The 17,655-nt window shown below is 37.2% G+C and overlaps 1 protein-coding gene across 6 annotated transcripts in view; it reads right to left on the reverse strand.

The window, feature by feature from the left end:
* ANO4 (anoctamin 4) overlaps positions 1 to 17,655 on the reverse strand; it is a 212,383-nt gene that overhangs the window by 23,463 nt on the left and 171,265 nt on the right. For 5 of the 6 annotated variants that reach the window (XM_064379929.1, XM_064379928.1, XM_064379931.1 and 2 more), the window contains 5 exons: positions 10,563 to 10,599; positions 8,161 to 8,272; positions 7,107 to 7,164; positions 6,870 to 6,967; positions 5,173 to 5,315 (listed from right to left, as the gene is read on the reverse strand). In XM_064379929.1, the coding sequence (XP_064235999.1) occupies positions 5,173 to 5,315; positions 6,870 to 6,967; positions 7,107 to 7,164; positions 8,161 to 8,272; positions 10,563 to 10,599 (448 nt within the window). The remainder of the gene's footprint in view (positions 1 to 5,172; positions 5,316 to 6,869; positions 6,968 to 7,106; positions 7,165 to 8,160; positions 8,273 to 10,562; positions 10,600 to 17,655) is intronic. The other variant, XM_064379930.1, reaches the window with a different exon arrangement.

Genomic DNA, 17,655 nt, shown 5'->3' on the forward strand with positions numbered 1-17,655 from the left:
ATAATTACTTTACATAATGATAAAAAGGTCAGCTCAATGGTAAGTCAGAATAATCCTAACTTGTATGTACATAATAACCCAGTTTCAAAATACATAAAGCAAAAGTTGACAGAACTAAGAGTAAAATAAGATAGATCCACAATCATACTTGAGGATTTCAACACTTCTGTTTTAGTAACTAGTAGGTAAGATGCACAACATTTAATAAGGACTTAGAAGATTTGAAAAACACAATTAACCAATCTTGCCTAATTGACATAAAAATGTAGAGCATTATACCAAAAAACTAATTACAGAACATACTTGAAACATTTATCAACACAGATGGTATAAAGAAGCATAAGGTAAACCTTAATATAATATATATATTATATCAAAAGTCAAAATAACACAGAGAATATCCTTTGATAACAGTGTAATTAAATTAGAATCAATGACAGAGCCATATACAGAAAATCTTTAGATGTTTCGATACTAATAAATTCCTTCAAAATGCATAGTCAAAAATAAATTACAAGGGAAATGGAAACGTCTTGCTAATGAAATAAAACATATGAAAACTTGTGGGACACAGCTAAAGCAGTATTCATAGAGAACATAATAGCTCTGAATGCCTATATTAGAAAAAAAGAAAAGCTGAAAATCAGCATCTTGAGATGTTGAGAAAAAAGTAAAATTAGGCCCAAAGGAAGTAAAGGAAGGAAATAAAGATAAGAGCAGAAATGAACGAGCTAGAAGGCAAATATACGGTGGAGAAAAATCAACAAAGCCCAAAGTTAGTTTTTCTTTTGAAAAGTTAATAAACTTTTAAGGCAGGCTGTTTTAAAAAGGGATAAAAGCACAAACTATGAAATTATAAGTGAAAAAAAGGGCATCACTATACACCCTAGATACATAAAAAGTTAAGGAGATATATAAGCAACTTCATGCTACTAAGTTTGAAAACTTAGATGAAATGAACAAGTCTCTTGAAAAAATACACAACTAAAAAACAGCTTATGAAAACAGATGTTAGAAGAAATAAAAAACTGAAATAGTCCTATGTCTATTAAGTAAAATAAATTTATAATTAAAGTTCTTTTAATAAAAAAATTTTAGGGCTGGGCGCTGTGGCTCACGCCTATAATCCCAGCACTTTGGAAGGCCAAGGCGGGTGGATCACAAGGTCAAGAGATCGAGACCATCCTGGTCAACATGGTGAAACCCCGTCTCTACTAAAAATATGAAAATTAGCTGGGCATGGTGGCGCATGCCTGTGGTCTCAGCTACTCGGGAGGCTAAGGCAGGAGAATTGCCTGAACCCAGGAGGCGGAGGTTGCGGTGAGCCGAGATTGGGCTATTGCACTCCAGCCTGGGTAACAAGAGCGAAACTCTGTCGCAAAAAAAAAAAAAAAATTTCAGGTCTTGCTGCTTCACTGTAAATTCTTCCAAGTATCTAAGTAATAAATAATAGTAATCTTATACAAACTGTTTAAGAGAAAAGGAAAAAACATTACTGAATTATTTTAAAGAGCCATCATAAAAATGATACCAAAATGTGAATGAAACGTTACAAGAAAGAAAAACTACACTATCATATCTCCCATGAATTTATATATAAATATCATAAACAAAATATTAGCAAACTGAACTTGGTAATTAAAAAAATTCATTATGATCCAAGTATGCATTTTTTCCAAGTTTGCTAGGTTAGTTTAACAACTTTAACAACAAAAAATAATCAATGAAATCCACTACATCAGTGAAATTTAAAAAATAAATTGCATAATCATTTCAAGAGGTTCAGAAAAATGACATGATATAATGTAATAGCTAGTCATGATAATAACTCTCAGCAACCTAGGGATATATAAAAACTTCTTTAAGGAAACAATAAAAAGTATGCACAAAACAATATAGGTAGCACCACACTTAATGGTCACATATTGAACACTTTTACCCTCAGGTCAGAAACAATGATGTCCAATATCACCAATTTTATCTGGCATTATATAAAATGTCTTAGTGCATTTAGGCAAGAACAAAAAATATATATATAATGACTAAAAAGGAAAATGTCAAGTTATCATTATATGTGGATGATACAATTATGTATATACAGGTAGAAAATCTCAAGAAATATATAAGCAACTATAATTGATACTAGATGCTAGCAAGTTTGCATGATAAGCAAATATACAAAACAACAATATTTCCATATATTAATATTAGCAACAAAACATTAGAAAATATAACAATAAAAACATCATTTGCAGTTGCGCAAAGATTCCTAAGATGCCTAGAAATAACTCTAAGTTTTACAAAACCTATATACTAAAACCTACAAAAAGTATTGCTGAGAAAAATGTAAAATACATAAATAAATGCAGAGATATACCATTTTCATGGATTGGGAAAATATGTATCTTCAAATTGATGTAGGAGTTCAATTTAATCCCATCTAATATCTCAGTAAGATTTTTATGCAAATTAGCTAAAACTTATGTGGCAACAATTTTGAAGAACAAAACTGAAATTTCTTTTCATTTAAAGGCACCATTAAGAGAATGAGAAGTCAAGCCACCAACTGAGAAATGATATTTGATTTGCAACATCTATATCTGACAAATGATTGATATCCAGAATATGTAAATACCAAATCACTAAGAAAAATACAGATACCCCCAATAAAGCACAGGCTTGAATGTAAATTCACAAGAGTTTATCCAAATGACTACAAGCATATGAAAAGGTGTTCCACATTATTAGTTATCATAAAATTTCAAGTTAAAATCATGATGAGATACTGCGGCATACCAACCCAAATGGCTAAAACAAAAACACATGTTTTATCAGTATGTGGAATAACTGGAGCTGTTCTATTATTAGCCAGAGTGTAAACTGGCACAGCCCAGTTTCAAAGACTGTTTTCAAGTGTTTATTAAAGACAAACAAATGCACATCTATGGCCTACTAACTCCACTCCCATGTAAATTCTTAATAAAAAACATCTACATATGTTAATCAAAACACATGTAAAAAATATTGATAAAGGCATTATTTATAAGATCCTAAATCTGGAAACAACACAAGTGTCTACCACCAGTAGAATGGATGGATAAATAATAATACATTCTGATTCAGAAGTCTAGAAGATCTGCCAACTACATAATAGCTCATCTATTGGCACACTGATGCCTTCACTTCTACAAGTAAATTTGCCTTTTTTTTCCTGACTCAAGCTTGGCAGAGGCTTTGCTTTTGTTAAAATGCAGTTACCTAGCACGTTATTTTTTAGAGTATTCGGGAGTACATTTCATGATATGTGGAGGGTTAAGGGATTGATGGTGGCATGAGGGTCTGTGTGTTGTGTGAGGGCAGCAGGGGACAAAGTTGGGGCTTATCTGGGAGTGGAAATGCAAAACAAAACAACAAAAACAAAAACCAACCCAGATGACTAAGGAAAGATGAGGGTTGGTGTCAAAGACAAACTGCCTGTTTCATAATTTGGCTTCTGGTCTACATTCTAGGAATACTATACAGCAATGAAATGAAGTTCTAATGCCTGTAGCAACATGGGAGAATGTTAGAAACATGATATCGAACGAAAGAAGTCAACTACAAAAGAGTATGTCCTCTACAGTTTCATTTAAATGGAGAATAACAAAGGTAAAGTTAATCTATGGTATTAGAAGTCAGGAAAGCGGTTAGAGAGGGTGTTATAAATGAAAGAGGGGACAAAGAAGCCTTCTTTGATGTTGATAATATTCTACTTCTTGATCTACCTCACTGGATAGCAACATTTTCCTATAAAGAACCAGAAAGTAAATATTTCAGGCTTTGCAGACCAGACACTCTCTGACACAACTAACCAACTCTACTGCTGCAGTACAAAAGCAGCCATAGATAATATGTAAATAAATGGGAGTTGCTATGTTCCAATAAAAAACTTTATTTACAAAAACAGACTGAATTTGGCCTGCAGGCAATAGTTTACCAATCTCTCATCTACATAGATTTGGTTAATTTGTGTGTAAATTTGCAAAAATTCATTGATCTCTACACTTATATATACTTTTTCACTATTATACTTCAGTGAATACATTTTAAAGTATATAACAAAGTGGGGAAGTCATTAAGAAAATAGCAAAAACAAAGAACAGACATGAGCAGTTAGGTTTCATCAGGGTGCTTGTGATGCTTCTGAGATTTGTTTTGTGCTGCAAAGATACTTCAGTATTTGGAGTACTACCAAATGCTAGCCACATAAAAGGTTCCTTTTAAGCACTCAACATAGCAACATTATTGTTCATTGTCTTCTTTATGGGAGAAGAATCAATTAAGGGATCTCAAAGTGGTTAGTTCTCTTAATGAATTCTCTTTATTTTTATTTTTAATGTCCAAATTGATTTCTTCTCCAGGTTATATCATTCTGCCATTCTATAATTGAAACTCTAAAGACATAAGTAGATACTTAGAACATAAGCAATTTAAGAAACATTAAGATCAATTCTACAACTCCTTTAAATTTCAAATTTACCCAGAAAGAATTGCTTCCTTTAGAAGAAATGGATCTTGCCCAGCCCTTCCCTCATTTCCACTCCTATGTTAGAGCTTAAAATGAAAGGAAATATATACATGTTCAATTTAATAATGTAAGAGAATATATACATACTTAAGATATTTTATTTGCCTTTCCCTCCAGAAGACAAAAAGAATAAGAGAATAATAATGATATAAGTAACATGTACCAAGTACATACTGAGCCAGGCATTGCTCTAAGTCATGTTCATGCATTAACTTATTTAATCCACACAAAGACTCTATGAAAGATTTCCTTTTATTATTATTCCCACTTTAGAGATGAGGAAACTAAGACAAAGAGAGATTAATTAATTGCCCAAGGTCTCAAAGTTAATAAATGATAGGGCTGGGATTCAAACCCAGATAACGTATTTCCAAAGCCCATGGTCTTAGATACGCATTAAGAGAAATAGCTATGGTTTGGTTCTAGAGAAATTTGATTCCTTAAATGTAAGTATAGCATAGTTTAAGCAGGACATGGCTTCCTCTCTGTTTGGCTTAGGAATCCCTATGCACTGATGGGCTTGATGATAATGGGTATATGTTTAGTTGAATATATCTGGAGATCTAAAATTTACAATTAATAAGATGAAGTAGAATATTCCATACTCATTTCTAAGTATTCATCGAAGAGTCCATAGGCATTCATCGGCTGAAGGTTGTAGTCCTTTTCCCATTGTGGGAAACTTATTTTCCTTTCAGGTCCATGTTCTTGTCGTACTTTTCTTCTAGTCCACCAATTCTGAATTAACCTGGGCAAAAAGATCAATTTCTTACAAAAAAAATGTAACTAAATACTGCACACTCTTACTTATAGGTGGAAGCTAAACACTGGGTACATGTGGACATTAAGATGATGACAACGGACACTGGGGACTACTAGAACTTATTTTAATCACTCATGAAACTGTCTCATGTTGGACGTTGCCTATGAGGGTTGAATAGAGGACTGAGAACATCTATAAATGGATACCCCAGTACAAAGGCAACGCCAAGATATCATGAGGAATAGCTGGCTTAAGTGGCTTAATTTAGGATCCTTGAGCAGTCTTGCCACATGGGTGCTGAGCTGCATACTCTGATGTCAGAGGCCTAAAGATCTGCAAACCCATAAAATGTTTCCTCTCTTGGTACATGGATGCCTGCATGAATGGACTTGTTCAGTTTTGGCTTGAGGTCGCCACAGGGGCTCTGACTCCTAGTAAAATGCATCTGGTTTTGGTGAGGTTAGCACGTGAATCCATTGCAGTGTTCAGGAGCGCAGTTTGTAATATGAGAAAGCACTGAGAAAATGGGAGTGTGGAGGCAGGTTTGTGTTCCATGCAGGACAAGGAAAAAGTTGAAGGAAATCCAGGAGTAGAAGTTCCAAAAAATAAAACACATGGGAAATGAAGCAAATAAAGGGATGAATATCAAAGACAAATTGCCTACTTCATAATTTTGCTCTATGTCCACATTACTAGAAGATAAAATATAATTCCCTTGATGTCTGTGACATTTTAATTATGATTTAAATCTTAAAGGCAAATCTAAGGCTGATAATTTTTGTTTAATGTTTTATTTTTTAAAAGTTTTATGGGAAACATCAAATACTTGGAATAAGATTTCTAAAAATAAATCTAAGAATAGAAAATTACTGGCTTTGGTTCTGACAGAGAGCTAAGAAAAGACTTTCTGAAGTGAACCAAGTTCCCACTAATTGTTTTGTCTGAGTGGTCCTCCCTGAAACCTCGAGTTTTCTATGTCTCTACAGAGACATTGAGCTGACATGGAAACCAATAGGTGTGGAATTAAAGCAGAAATATAAGCATTGTTGATTTATGTTCCCATTAAAACTTAACTGACCAGAACTGAGCAAACACAGCAGAATTCAAGGTTATCCTTAAGAAGTTGATGCAAGTTTTTGCTCATTGTCATCAATATTTTATCACTAGGTTTACCGTGGGGATGGGAGAGTGGAGATGTAGTTAAGGTCTCACACACAGCTAAGGACTTGCAATGCTGGAGCCCAAAAGGTCAGAGGTACCATTTAAAGCAGCTCACAAGCAAGTATTCAATATTTAGGGGCCTACAGAGGCTCCTCAAAGAATATTCACTTTTGTTCATGCGAATTGTGTGAAATCTCCCAGAAAAGCCAATGTTCATGATTTTCATGACTGCCTTTGGATGTCTAAATGTGAGCACTTAGTTCCAGGTGCACACACTGGCTTAATCGCTGAGTCTGCATTGCTTATCTTACTTGCCACACCTAGAAAAGCCCATAACTAGCAATGCTGCCTCTCAATTATTGATACTAAGGTACTTACGGGTAGCCAAGTTCCATGAAATTATTCCAGGTCTGCTTTAGCACCATTATAATACCCATTTGCATACACAGATCAATAAGGCATCCACTAGGGTGGCACTGCAAGGTAAGCAAACACAGAAATTCCAAAATCAATGGAGAGGAAGAAAAGGTGTCTGGTTTCTAATCTACACAATGTTGCCCTACGGCTGTTTAATGCAAGTCTGTTGGAAACAAGGAATGATGGGAGAATACAGACCTCTTCTAGTCTCCACCTGTTTATCAGCCTCAAGTAGGCACCTGGGTGTCCTGTAAATCTTCAACATACAGAGAAAAACAAGCCATTAGCACTCTAGGTCTAAGCTTTCAGTGAATATCACATTTAGTTTAGCATATCCTCCAATGTGAGTGACTGCTACAGTAAGTATCAAGTCTGGAAGAATTAGGAAACCCTCCAGATCTGTCATAACTACAGCTTCTTGGATTCTCCAGGGAACCTTTCTCTTCTGGCGTTTCCGTCAGGCTGCCTAACGCAGAAGCCAGTTCTTGCTGCTTGCTGTGGACTTTGAAGATTTTCTGCTGAATATCAAGTGTTCTGGCCTGTGTAAGCAGAAGTTTTACTCCTGGATTTAAACACATTGGACCTTTCTGAGTCATAGTCATGCTATCAACAACGTTATTAAACTATTTGCCTAGAATTTTGTGCTGTTGGAATAGCTAGAAGTGAAGGAGAGACTGCTTGTAGTGATCTCACCAAAACCCTATGCCTGGCCCTTTCCGGGTTCCCATCTCCTCTGAAATGCCTCAGATGTAAGGGAATTCATGCAACATTAACACTAATAGGGAATCCTTCCCAAATCCTCGTAACTGCTGGATTTAAAAATTACCCAGCATCTGCTGGCCCCCTTTCCTGTCAAGATGTCCTTTCCTCTTCAGTGAAGTCAGGAATCCAGGACACGCTGCAGCCCCCTCCCCATTTTGCCACCTGCTGTCATAGGTGTGAAAGCTAGGGGCCTGAGTCAGGCGCAGACAGAGGCCAGAAGTTTTCAATGCATCATTCACATGCACAAACTATTTTCCTCTGCTTATCTTAGCAGCAAAAGGTGCACAGGCAGTTTTGAGTGGAGATGATTTCCTTGGGATGCCAGGTGGTTTTGAGATTTGGGAAGGGAAGGGAAGGGAGGAGGATGCTCTTCCCTTTTTACACTTTGCATAAATCACCCTAAGGAAGGGACTTCTCTGTCCCCATGGGTCAGTGACCTCTAAGTGCTCCGTTCTCAGCTTGGGGAAGTGTGCAGGGGTCAGGTTCTTACCTTCCAAGGAAGAATGCGATGTAAAATGTGGAGCTGTTCAGATTGACAAACTGAAAAAGAAACATTTTCAGGGTGAAGCTGTTCTCCCACTCAGACTCTGTGCGAGGCTGTTCTGTGGACAAAAGGTGAAGAGTTTGAGAGGCTGAATCTCATCCCCTCTCAACTCCCTCTCTTCCCTTCCCAACACACGCAGGGTGGGAGCACAGGAGTCCTGAGGAGGCTGCAGGAGGCTCCAGTTTACCCACGGACGGTGTGTGATAGAACAGACCACCCACAGGATCCTCAAGCTTACAGGCCAGACCCAACAAGGGTCTCATGAGAAGTGGCTATGGATGAATCTGAAAGGATTGAATACCTAGACTGTTCCACTCTTACAGAATACCCAGAGAGCCAGCAGCAGAGACAGCCAGGCTGTCGAGGCCTCAGTCCCGGTCCTGGCTCTCTTCAGTAGCCTTTTCTTTTCCTCTTAGTCTATGCAGGCTTAGTTCCTACCAGCTCCAAATAGTTCCTTGGTCTCAACTTCTAGTTCTCATATTATACCAGCCCACTGCTTAAGAGGGAGTCAAATCCCTATCATAGAATGCTGAGAGCATTTGACTCCTTTGCCTTTACCCTCATCCACCATTTTCCATTCTCATGGACAAATACCAAGGTGGTGACGTCATCTTTAGAGCTTTTACTGCATATCACCATCTGCCTTATAATGTCCTGACCTGAGTCAGGGACCAATTCTCATCTCCATATATTTCAACCTCCATAAAGCAAATGGTCTCTGGACATAATGGTGTGAACCAAAATGTAGATCCATTTGCCCTTAAGATCAAACCTCCAGCTAGAAATCTCATGTCAAATGCACTTATCCTACCACAGGAGCTACATTCTAAGAGCTGGTAATGTCTAAAAAAAGGTATTTAATACAATAGCGTTTTGTCTGTTTCCACATTCCCTGAGCTTCTAATTTCTCATTTAATGCTTCACTTAATCAATTCATTTTCCATGAATTATAACTCAAAATGCTTTCTGGGAGCATATCTGAGAAGGGAAGGGAGAATGAAAGAGAATCTGATTTAAAATGGTTTAAATGTCAGCTTTAGGACTTGTTGAGAGCCATAAAGACACAGGATCCCTAAAGGGTTTCACTTCCGCTACTGAACTCCTGGTTACATGGAAAGGTCTCCTGGGTTGCCAGCTAGGTTCCCAGGTGTCCCCACCATGGATGAACCAGGACTGTACCTCCACTGCATTTTTGCTAGCCTGGATGAAGGTACCACAGGGTACACTGTCTACCGATGTGCAGTGATCTCTCCCATGGACATAAGCCTCTTCTATCTTTTTGGGCAAGAACTGGTGGTGATGGAAGATTTCAATGACATTAAAAGAGATAAAGTGCCTAGCTCTGTATCCAGCACATAGAAAGGTTCAATAATGCTATCTATGATCATAATGATGATTAAAATTAAGAACACTTTTGTGAGTTTTTTCATCCTCTGGACAAGCTACTTATGGAAGGCATTAAAGCGAGTTATGGGTGGGAGCATGTAATTTTCTCAAACTGCATAGAGCATAATGACCAATACTTTGTTAATAAAATTGGGACAATTTCTTTGTCTTGAAAATGTGATAAATGTACAAGTTATTGCTGGCTACCAGATTGTTCTGGAGTGCAGTGGCATGATCATGGCTCACTGTAGCCTCCACTTCCTGGGCTCAGGCAATCCTCCGGCCTCAGCCTCTGGAGTAGCTGGCACTACAGGTGCATGCCACTATGCCTCGCTAATTTTTAAATGTTTTTGTAGAGACAGGGTCTTGTTATTTTATCCAGGCTGGTCTTGAACTCCTGGGCTCCAGCAGTTCTCCTGACAAGGCTTCCCAAAGTGTTGGGATTACAGATGTGAGCCACCATGCCTGGCCTCCCAGTATTCAAAGAAACTAACTCTGAGAAGAAAAATAAATAAATAAAAAATAAAAAATAAAAATAAAAATAAAATTACTATCACAAAAAAAAAAAAAGAAACTAACTCTGGTGTGAGTTTATATACCATGAAAACTTGATACATTTTTGATTAAACAAAAATGACAGGCAATAGCAAATGAACACTTTCTTAAGTTATGCTAGATACTTTATACAAATGTACTCTTGTGATGCTATTTTTTTTGCATGAAGAGAAAATCTACTTTAAATTACATTAGCTCATGACAGATAATGTTTGTGACAGATTTTAAAGCTTTATATAGAAAAATTACTACACATATTTATTCTGTTGAAGGCAAAGAAAAAAATTGTTGTATGAATTTTAAAATAAAGGGAATATTTCTTTCCAGCAGTGTCAGAGAAAGGAATCTTTGAAACATACTTTCCAGACCACAGTACAGTGCTGTGAAATAAAAAGGATTCCACTTACCTAAATTCGTCAGAAGCAGTGCAACTTTTTCATAGAGCTGTAAAATAAATTCCATGTATTTAATAAATCAACTGCAGGTGTTATAAAATCTATAACCACAAAGGAAATAAGTAATCAAATCATGAGTAAAAATAATTTTATTAAGCATCCATTGCTCAACCAATGAAAACATTGTGTATAGAAATCTCAGACTCTTGGAGTCCATTGGTAATGGAGATTCGTGTAATTTTCAGGGCAAGAAAGAAATGTACAAAGTCCTATCTAACTATTTATAAAACATCACTTCTTATTTTGGGGTGAATAATTTTATGGCAACAAGGCTAGCTACTATTAATTACCAGCTTTCTAGGCAATATTGCACAGTCATAATATTGCTGAGCCTCTGGATCCTGAATGTAAAATCTCTAAGCCTGCTTCTGATGGTAAGATTCTGCAATCCTATTGTTTATGGACTGCTGTAAACTCTAGATTACAGCATTAATAAACACTGAAGTGATTAAGCATTACTGGAAATTCCCAGAGCTTATGGTACACCATTTTTCCGTTAGTGGACCAGATGCCTCCTTAACTCACCCAGCCATCTGGTCAATAGATGGTTCTGAGGGTGAGGTGTATGTATGCATGTGTGTGTGTGGGGGTGTGTTTGTGTGTGCATGTGTGGACTGAAGAGCAGAGAGTATAGTCTAGGATAAATCCGGCTCTAGGAGATTCCCCAGAGTGGGTATAATTGAACGAGCAAATGCTGTTTCTAAAACAAAAGATGGTAAGTGAAAATGAAAGGGAAAAGTAGTTTAATAGACTGGAACAATAGGAAGATTAAGAACACATTTAGATTAAAGTAGTGAAAATACACTGGTTAAAATTGCCAGGCTGGAATTACAGCTTGACCATCCAGCAAGCTGCAGGACTTGAGGAAGTTCCTTATATCTTCTTCAGACCAGTGTTTTCTTTATATGTGGGTGGGATGGATATTGGACTCACTGACCTTACTGTCCTTAATTTTTGAATTCTCTTAACTGAGATTTCTGTTAATTACAGAAATAAACAACATACTCTGTATGTATTACTCCAAACTTTCAGCAACGACTATGGCTTGCTATATTCATTATATTAATACAGTCATAGGACCAAATCTTGTGTCTAGAAATCTCAGACTCTTGGAGTCCAATGACAATGGAGATTGGTGTCATTTTCAATAAGAAACCCTTGCGGTATAGATTAGTCATACCCATTTGATCATAAAAATAAAATCCTAGTAAACAACAGATTAGAACAAATGTTCTAATCCAATATATTTTAGTATTACAATGTATTATAAAGGCACTATAACATTAAAATTATTTAATTATGTAATTATCAGGCAAAATTAGATTTGACTGGTGAGATAACTTTTGTCAAAAATACAATTCTTGATTAACTGGTTCATTTTATTTATTTTTGAGACAACGTTTTGCTCTTGTCACCCAGTCTGAAGTGCAATCACACAATCTTGGCTCACTGCAACCTCCCGGGTTCAAGCTATTCTCCTGCCTCAGCTTCCGGAGTAGCTGGGATTACAGGTGTGCGCCACCATGCCCAGCTAATTTTTGTATTTTTAGTAGAGACAGGGTTTTACCATGTTGGCCAGGCTGTTTTCGACTCCTGACCTCAGGTAATCCACCCACCTCAGACTCCCAAAGTGCTGGGATTACAGGTGTGAGTCACCTTGCCTGGCCTATCTTTTATATCTTTCACAATGATGTATACTTGTCACAGCACCTCACTTTGCACACTTGTCTAAAAGGCCCTCGGAGCTGAGGATGTGTGTTTGTTACATGGGTGTGAACCCTGAAAACATTGGAATTTTAAAAAAAGGAACAACATAGGAGTCAACATACGATTAATACAAACCTTTTGAAAAATAAGGTAAAGCATACGGGGACACAGTAGGGATTCATGGCATCTGTGACTACTCCTTATACATGTTGAAGATATAAGGATATGGGCTGTGAGACTTTGGACAGGACACAGGAGGGAAGGGCACACACACAGAGAGGGACTCACAGCTGCTCAGGGCTCTCCACATGAGTGGTTTCTGGAAAATGTCTGATTTCTCATTAGGTGGTAGAGAGAGAAACCACGGAAAGTTTGTTCTGCTAAAAGCAGTGGGAAATCTGTTTCCAAACTAGATGCTGCAAATTCTGATTGTGAATATCTGTAACTGGCAGAAAGCTTTCTGATCTTACAGGTATGTCCAAAAGGAAGCTATGTGTACTTCTGCTTTTATCTTGTCAGTCTGATCAATGAATGTGGACTTGCTCTGAGGCAAGCTATATTTTCTGGTTTACTATTTTTGGAAGATGAGATGTATTTTTCACTGTTTACAATAAAATTAAATATCTAATTCATATTGGCATGGCTGGATAAAAAGGATGATAATATTCAGGACATAGGCATAGGCAAGGACTTCATGACTAAAACACCAAAAGCATTGGCAACAAAAGCCAAAATAGACAAATGGGATATAATTAAACTCCAGAGCTTCTGTACAGCAAAAGAAACAATCATTAGAGTGAATCAGCAACCAACAGAATGGGAAAAAGTTTTTGCAATCTACGCATCCGACAAAGGGCTAATATCCAGAATCTACAAAGAACTAAAACAGATTTACAAGAAAAAAACAAACAAATCCATCCCAAAGTGGGAGAAGGATATGAACAGACACTTTACAAAAGAAGACATATATGAGGCCAACAAACATATGAAAAAATACTCATCATCACCGATTATTAGAGAAATGCAAATCAAAACCACATTGAGATACCATCTCATGCCACCTAGAATGGCAATCATTAAAAACTCTGGAGACAACAGATGCTAGAGAGGATGTGGAGAAATAGGAACACTTTTACACTGTTGGTGGGAATGTAAACTACTTCAACCATTGTGGAAGACAGTGTGGCGCTTCCTCAGGGACCTAGAAATAGAAATTCCATTTGACCCGGCAATCCCATTACTGGGTATATATCCAAAGGATTATAAATCATTCTATTATAAAGACACATGCACAAGTATGTTCATTGCAGCACAGTTTACAATAGCAAAGACCTGAAACTAACCCAAATGCCCATCGACGATAGACCGGACAAGGAAAATGTGGCACGTATACATCATGGAATACTATGCAGCCATAAAAAATGATGAGTTCATGTCCTTCATAGGGACACTGATGAATCTGGAAAGCATCATTCTTAGCAAACTGACACAAGAACAGAAAATCAAACACCGCATGTTTTCACTCATAGGCAGGTGTTGAACAATGAGAACACATGGACACAGGGAGGGGAGCATCACACACTGGGGTCTGTTGTGGGGGGTTGAGGGAGGGACAGCAGGGGGGTGGGGAGGTCAGGGAGAGATAACATGGGGGTGAAATGCCAGATGTAGGTGATGGGAGGATGGAGGCAGTAAACCACAATGCCGTGTGTACTTATGCAACAATCCTGCCTGATCTGCACATGTACCCCAGAAGCTAAAGTATAATTAAAAAAAAAAAACAGCAAAATAGACAGGCTTGGGCCTTTTCATAAAGGGGGCTGTTTATCAATTTATTGTTTGAAAAAAGATAACACTATATTAAATGATTGAAAGCTTTTAAAAAAAGAAATAATTTTGGGGAAATGTAGTTATTGCAAGACATTTGTGTTAGGATCTCTACATGAATTGGTTACATACTCAGAGAAGTTATCAAATAATTTGGGAACATTTATTTTCACTCTATGATAAAAATCTCTGTTGGTGTATACTCAGAATAAAAATACCAACTACATTTAGAACTGTGTGACAAATAAATTATAAACAGTTTATAGGTAGAAAAAAAAAGGATATAATAACTTTTTACTCTCTTCCTGGGCTCTATCCTTTGTTGGCCTATACAGCTTGCAACCACAATATTGGGACATTCTTTGGTCACTAGTGAAGCAGAACAGAATTGAGACAATATGATCAGGAACAAGAAATTCCATCCTATTCACTTCAATTCACTCTATCTTTGAAATATGTATTTTTCAAGACATGGAATAAAATATAAACTACTAAGTGCCCCCTAACCAGCCATTAAGAGGAATAATACTTCTTTAGGACCTAGAGGACTTTTGTAAAATAATATAAATTTTATTTTAAAAGTACATACTATATAAAAGTAAACACATATCATCAAACCTATCAGATACTTGGCATCTGATAAAGATCTGCTTCTTTCGGTAGCACTGGACAAATCTAGCAAAAAGTCAGAAATGGGATATGTGATTTATAATAATTATATCACTTAAAAATCAGGGTCTTTAATATAATCTAGCTCTCAGGGTTTTTATATTTAGTTAATAAAAAGTATTAATAATTAATGTCTAAATAATGATTATTTTTGGAAGAAAAGCATGGTCAACATTTTAAGTAGTTGAAAACAACAGACAGCTGTAAAAAATCTACATTGGTCTGTAATCCCAGCACTTTGGGAGGCCGAGGCGGGCGGATCACGAGATCAAGAGATCGAGACCATCCTGGCCAACATAGTGAAATCTCGCCTCTACTAAAATATAAAAATTAGCTGGGCGTGGTGGTGCGTGTCTGTAGTCCCAGCTACTTGGGAGGCTGAGGCAGGAGAATTGCTTGAACCTGGGAGGCGGAGGTTGCAGTGAGCCGAGATCGTGCCACTGCACTCCAGCCTGGTGCCTGGTGACAGAGAGAGAATCTGTCTCAAAAAAAAAAAGAAAAAAAAAATCTACATTGGGTCATGATAATGTCTCACATTGACTTATTTCAGAAACCACTTGAGAGTTTACTTCTGAATTGGTCCATGCTATATTATAACCATCGGTCTTTCATCCTTTATGCCGATGTTTGCTTATAAGGACTTAAAATTTTTTTTTAGATATTCTGATGAAACCGTTCCAACTATATTACACATTTGGTTGCCCTCATAATGGAACCTGGGAAGCTTCAGGGTGCAGGACAGGAGTGTAAATGTGTGTGCAGGGATGAGATGTCATCAGAGATAGCTGAGGAGGGTAAGGTAAGTGGCACCCGCACAGAGAGGTCCTGGCTGATGCTGCTTTTAGAGTTCTTATGTACACTTTTTCTTTTCTTTCCTTCTCTTTGCTATGGCTTGTCATTCCCTGTTCTGTTCTCATCAGTATTCTTGCCTTAGCAACCTTATGTTATTCTAGTTTGACGTTGGCTGGAAATCAGAGTACCAAAGATGTTCATGTTATATCTAAAATAAATGAAAAACCACGAGGGCATTCCTAAGAATAGTATGTGTTAGCTTTAGAGTGTGAACTCTACCTCATCCATGTTGGCTAGTTTGAAACACTCTGGGAGATAAAAGATGTAAAATACCTAGCAGCCTAGCTCCCAGCATATAGCAGGTGCTTTGTAACATCAGCAACTGCGTACTTCGGCCACTCCCTATGCTCTTGTCTTCATTTTGAGTTTGTTTACTTCCTCTTTTCTTGGCTGTGTCTTGAAGTACAGATTGTTGGATCAATGATTTCCAGTTAAAATGAAGTGTTTTACTCTGACAACACTGGCACCTGCTCGAAACATATGGGCAAGTGTGTATTTACAGATTCACTTCCTGTACATAGGCATTTATTTCTTAAGAAGATGTATAAATTAAATTTTAAGACACTGAAGGAAAGAGATGATGACAATACAGTAGGCATTAATTCACTGCATCCTAACGAGATGCAGAACGTTTCACCTATGGCTGTTTGGTTAATTTCACTAGGAATCAGTCTCCACCGACAACGTATATTCACAATTAACACTGAGACTGAGTCCTGATGGAGAGTCAAAAGGGGGACATACAGGGAGTGCTAACCATCTATTTTCAACTTCCACTTGCTAAGCTGTCATACAAACATCACATCAAAATGATCAGCAGCTGCCCCCGTTTTTTTTACTTCTGAGCTTTGAAACATTTTTTCCTAAAATAATAAAGATACTTTATGTATTTTAATACTAATGAGCTATCTGCATTTAATTAGCTCAGTGATTACTAGTTCACTTAGGAATCATAAATTAAGTTCTTTGTTATTGGGTAAGTTGAATTCTCTTAGGAATCACTCAAGGTTTATTGGTTATGGAATTCAGAATTGCTTAAAGAACTAGAAATGACAAGCTAAATAAAAAAACTTTATGGATAATAGCATTAAATTAGTTGGCCTTTGGAAAATCCTTTTCTAATAATGTAAGCATTTCAGCATTACAGCCCAGATTTAAGATGCAGTATAAATAAGGATGGGAGAACTATAATTAATTGAACATCTACTCCATGCCTAACTACTGTGCTTGGCACTCTGGGTATATTATTTACAGTACAAACTTTTAAGGTCAGCTTTTTTTTTTCTTTTTTTTTTTTGAGACAGGTCTTTGCTCTGTTACCCAGGCTAGGGTTCAGTGGTGCAATCATGACTTACTGCAGCCATAAACTCTGAGGCTTAAGTGATCATCCCATCTCAGCCTCCCAAGTACCTAGGAATACAGGTGTGCCACCTGGCTAATTTTTTTTTTTTTTTAGATTTGGGGTGCTGGGATTACAGGCATGAGCCACAGTGCCGTGCCATATTTTTATGTATAGGTTGACCTCAACAGCTGACTGTGTCAGGCACTACCTTTTGTTCTAAAAAAAATAGGAACAACAATTTACAGAGCATCTACTCTGTGCCAGGTTCTATTTCAGGCACTTGGGAATAACAACAGTGAAAAAAACAAAACAAACAAACAAAATAGGGAAAAGGTTCTACCCTTATGGGCCTACGTTCCAAAAGAAATGGCAGATAATAGACAAAATAAATAAGTAAAATATACAGCATATTAGGTGGTGATAAATGTTATGGAGAAAACGCAGGTAAGCAGATGGGAAATTGTCAGATAACAGGAGTGGGCGGCAATGTAAAATAGAGTGACCAGGGAAGCATTTACTAGAGAAGTGACGTTTGAACAAAGACTCGAAGGAGGGGAGGGAGTAAGCAACGCAGACCCTGTGGGAGTAAAAGGCTCCAGGCAGAGAGAGCAGCAAATGAAAAAGTCCTGGGGTGAGCGCATTGAAAGG

The sequence above is a fragment of the Aotus nancymaae genome, unplaced genomic scaffold (genome assembly GCF_030222135.1).
Source record: "Aotus nancymaae isolate 86718 unplaced genomic scaffold, 86718_ANA_hifiasm-v0.15.2.pri h1tg000021l, whole genome shotgun sequence".
Lineage (NCBI taxonomy): Eukaryota > Metazoa > Chordata > Mammalia > Primates > Aotidae > Aotus > Aotus nancymaae.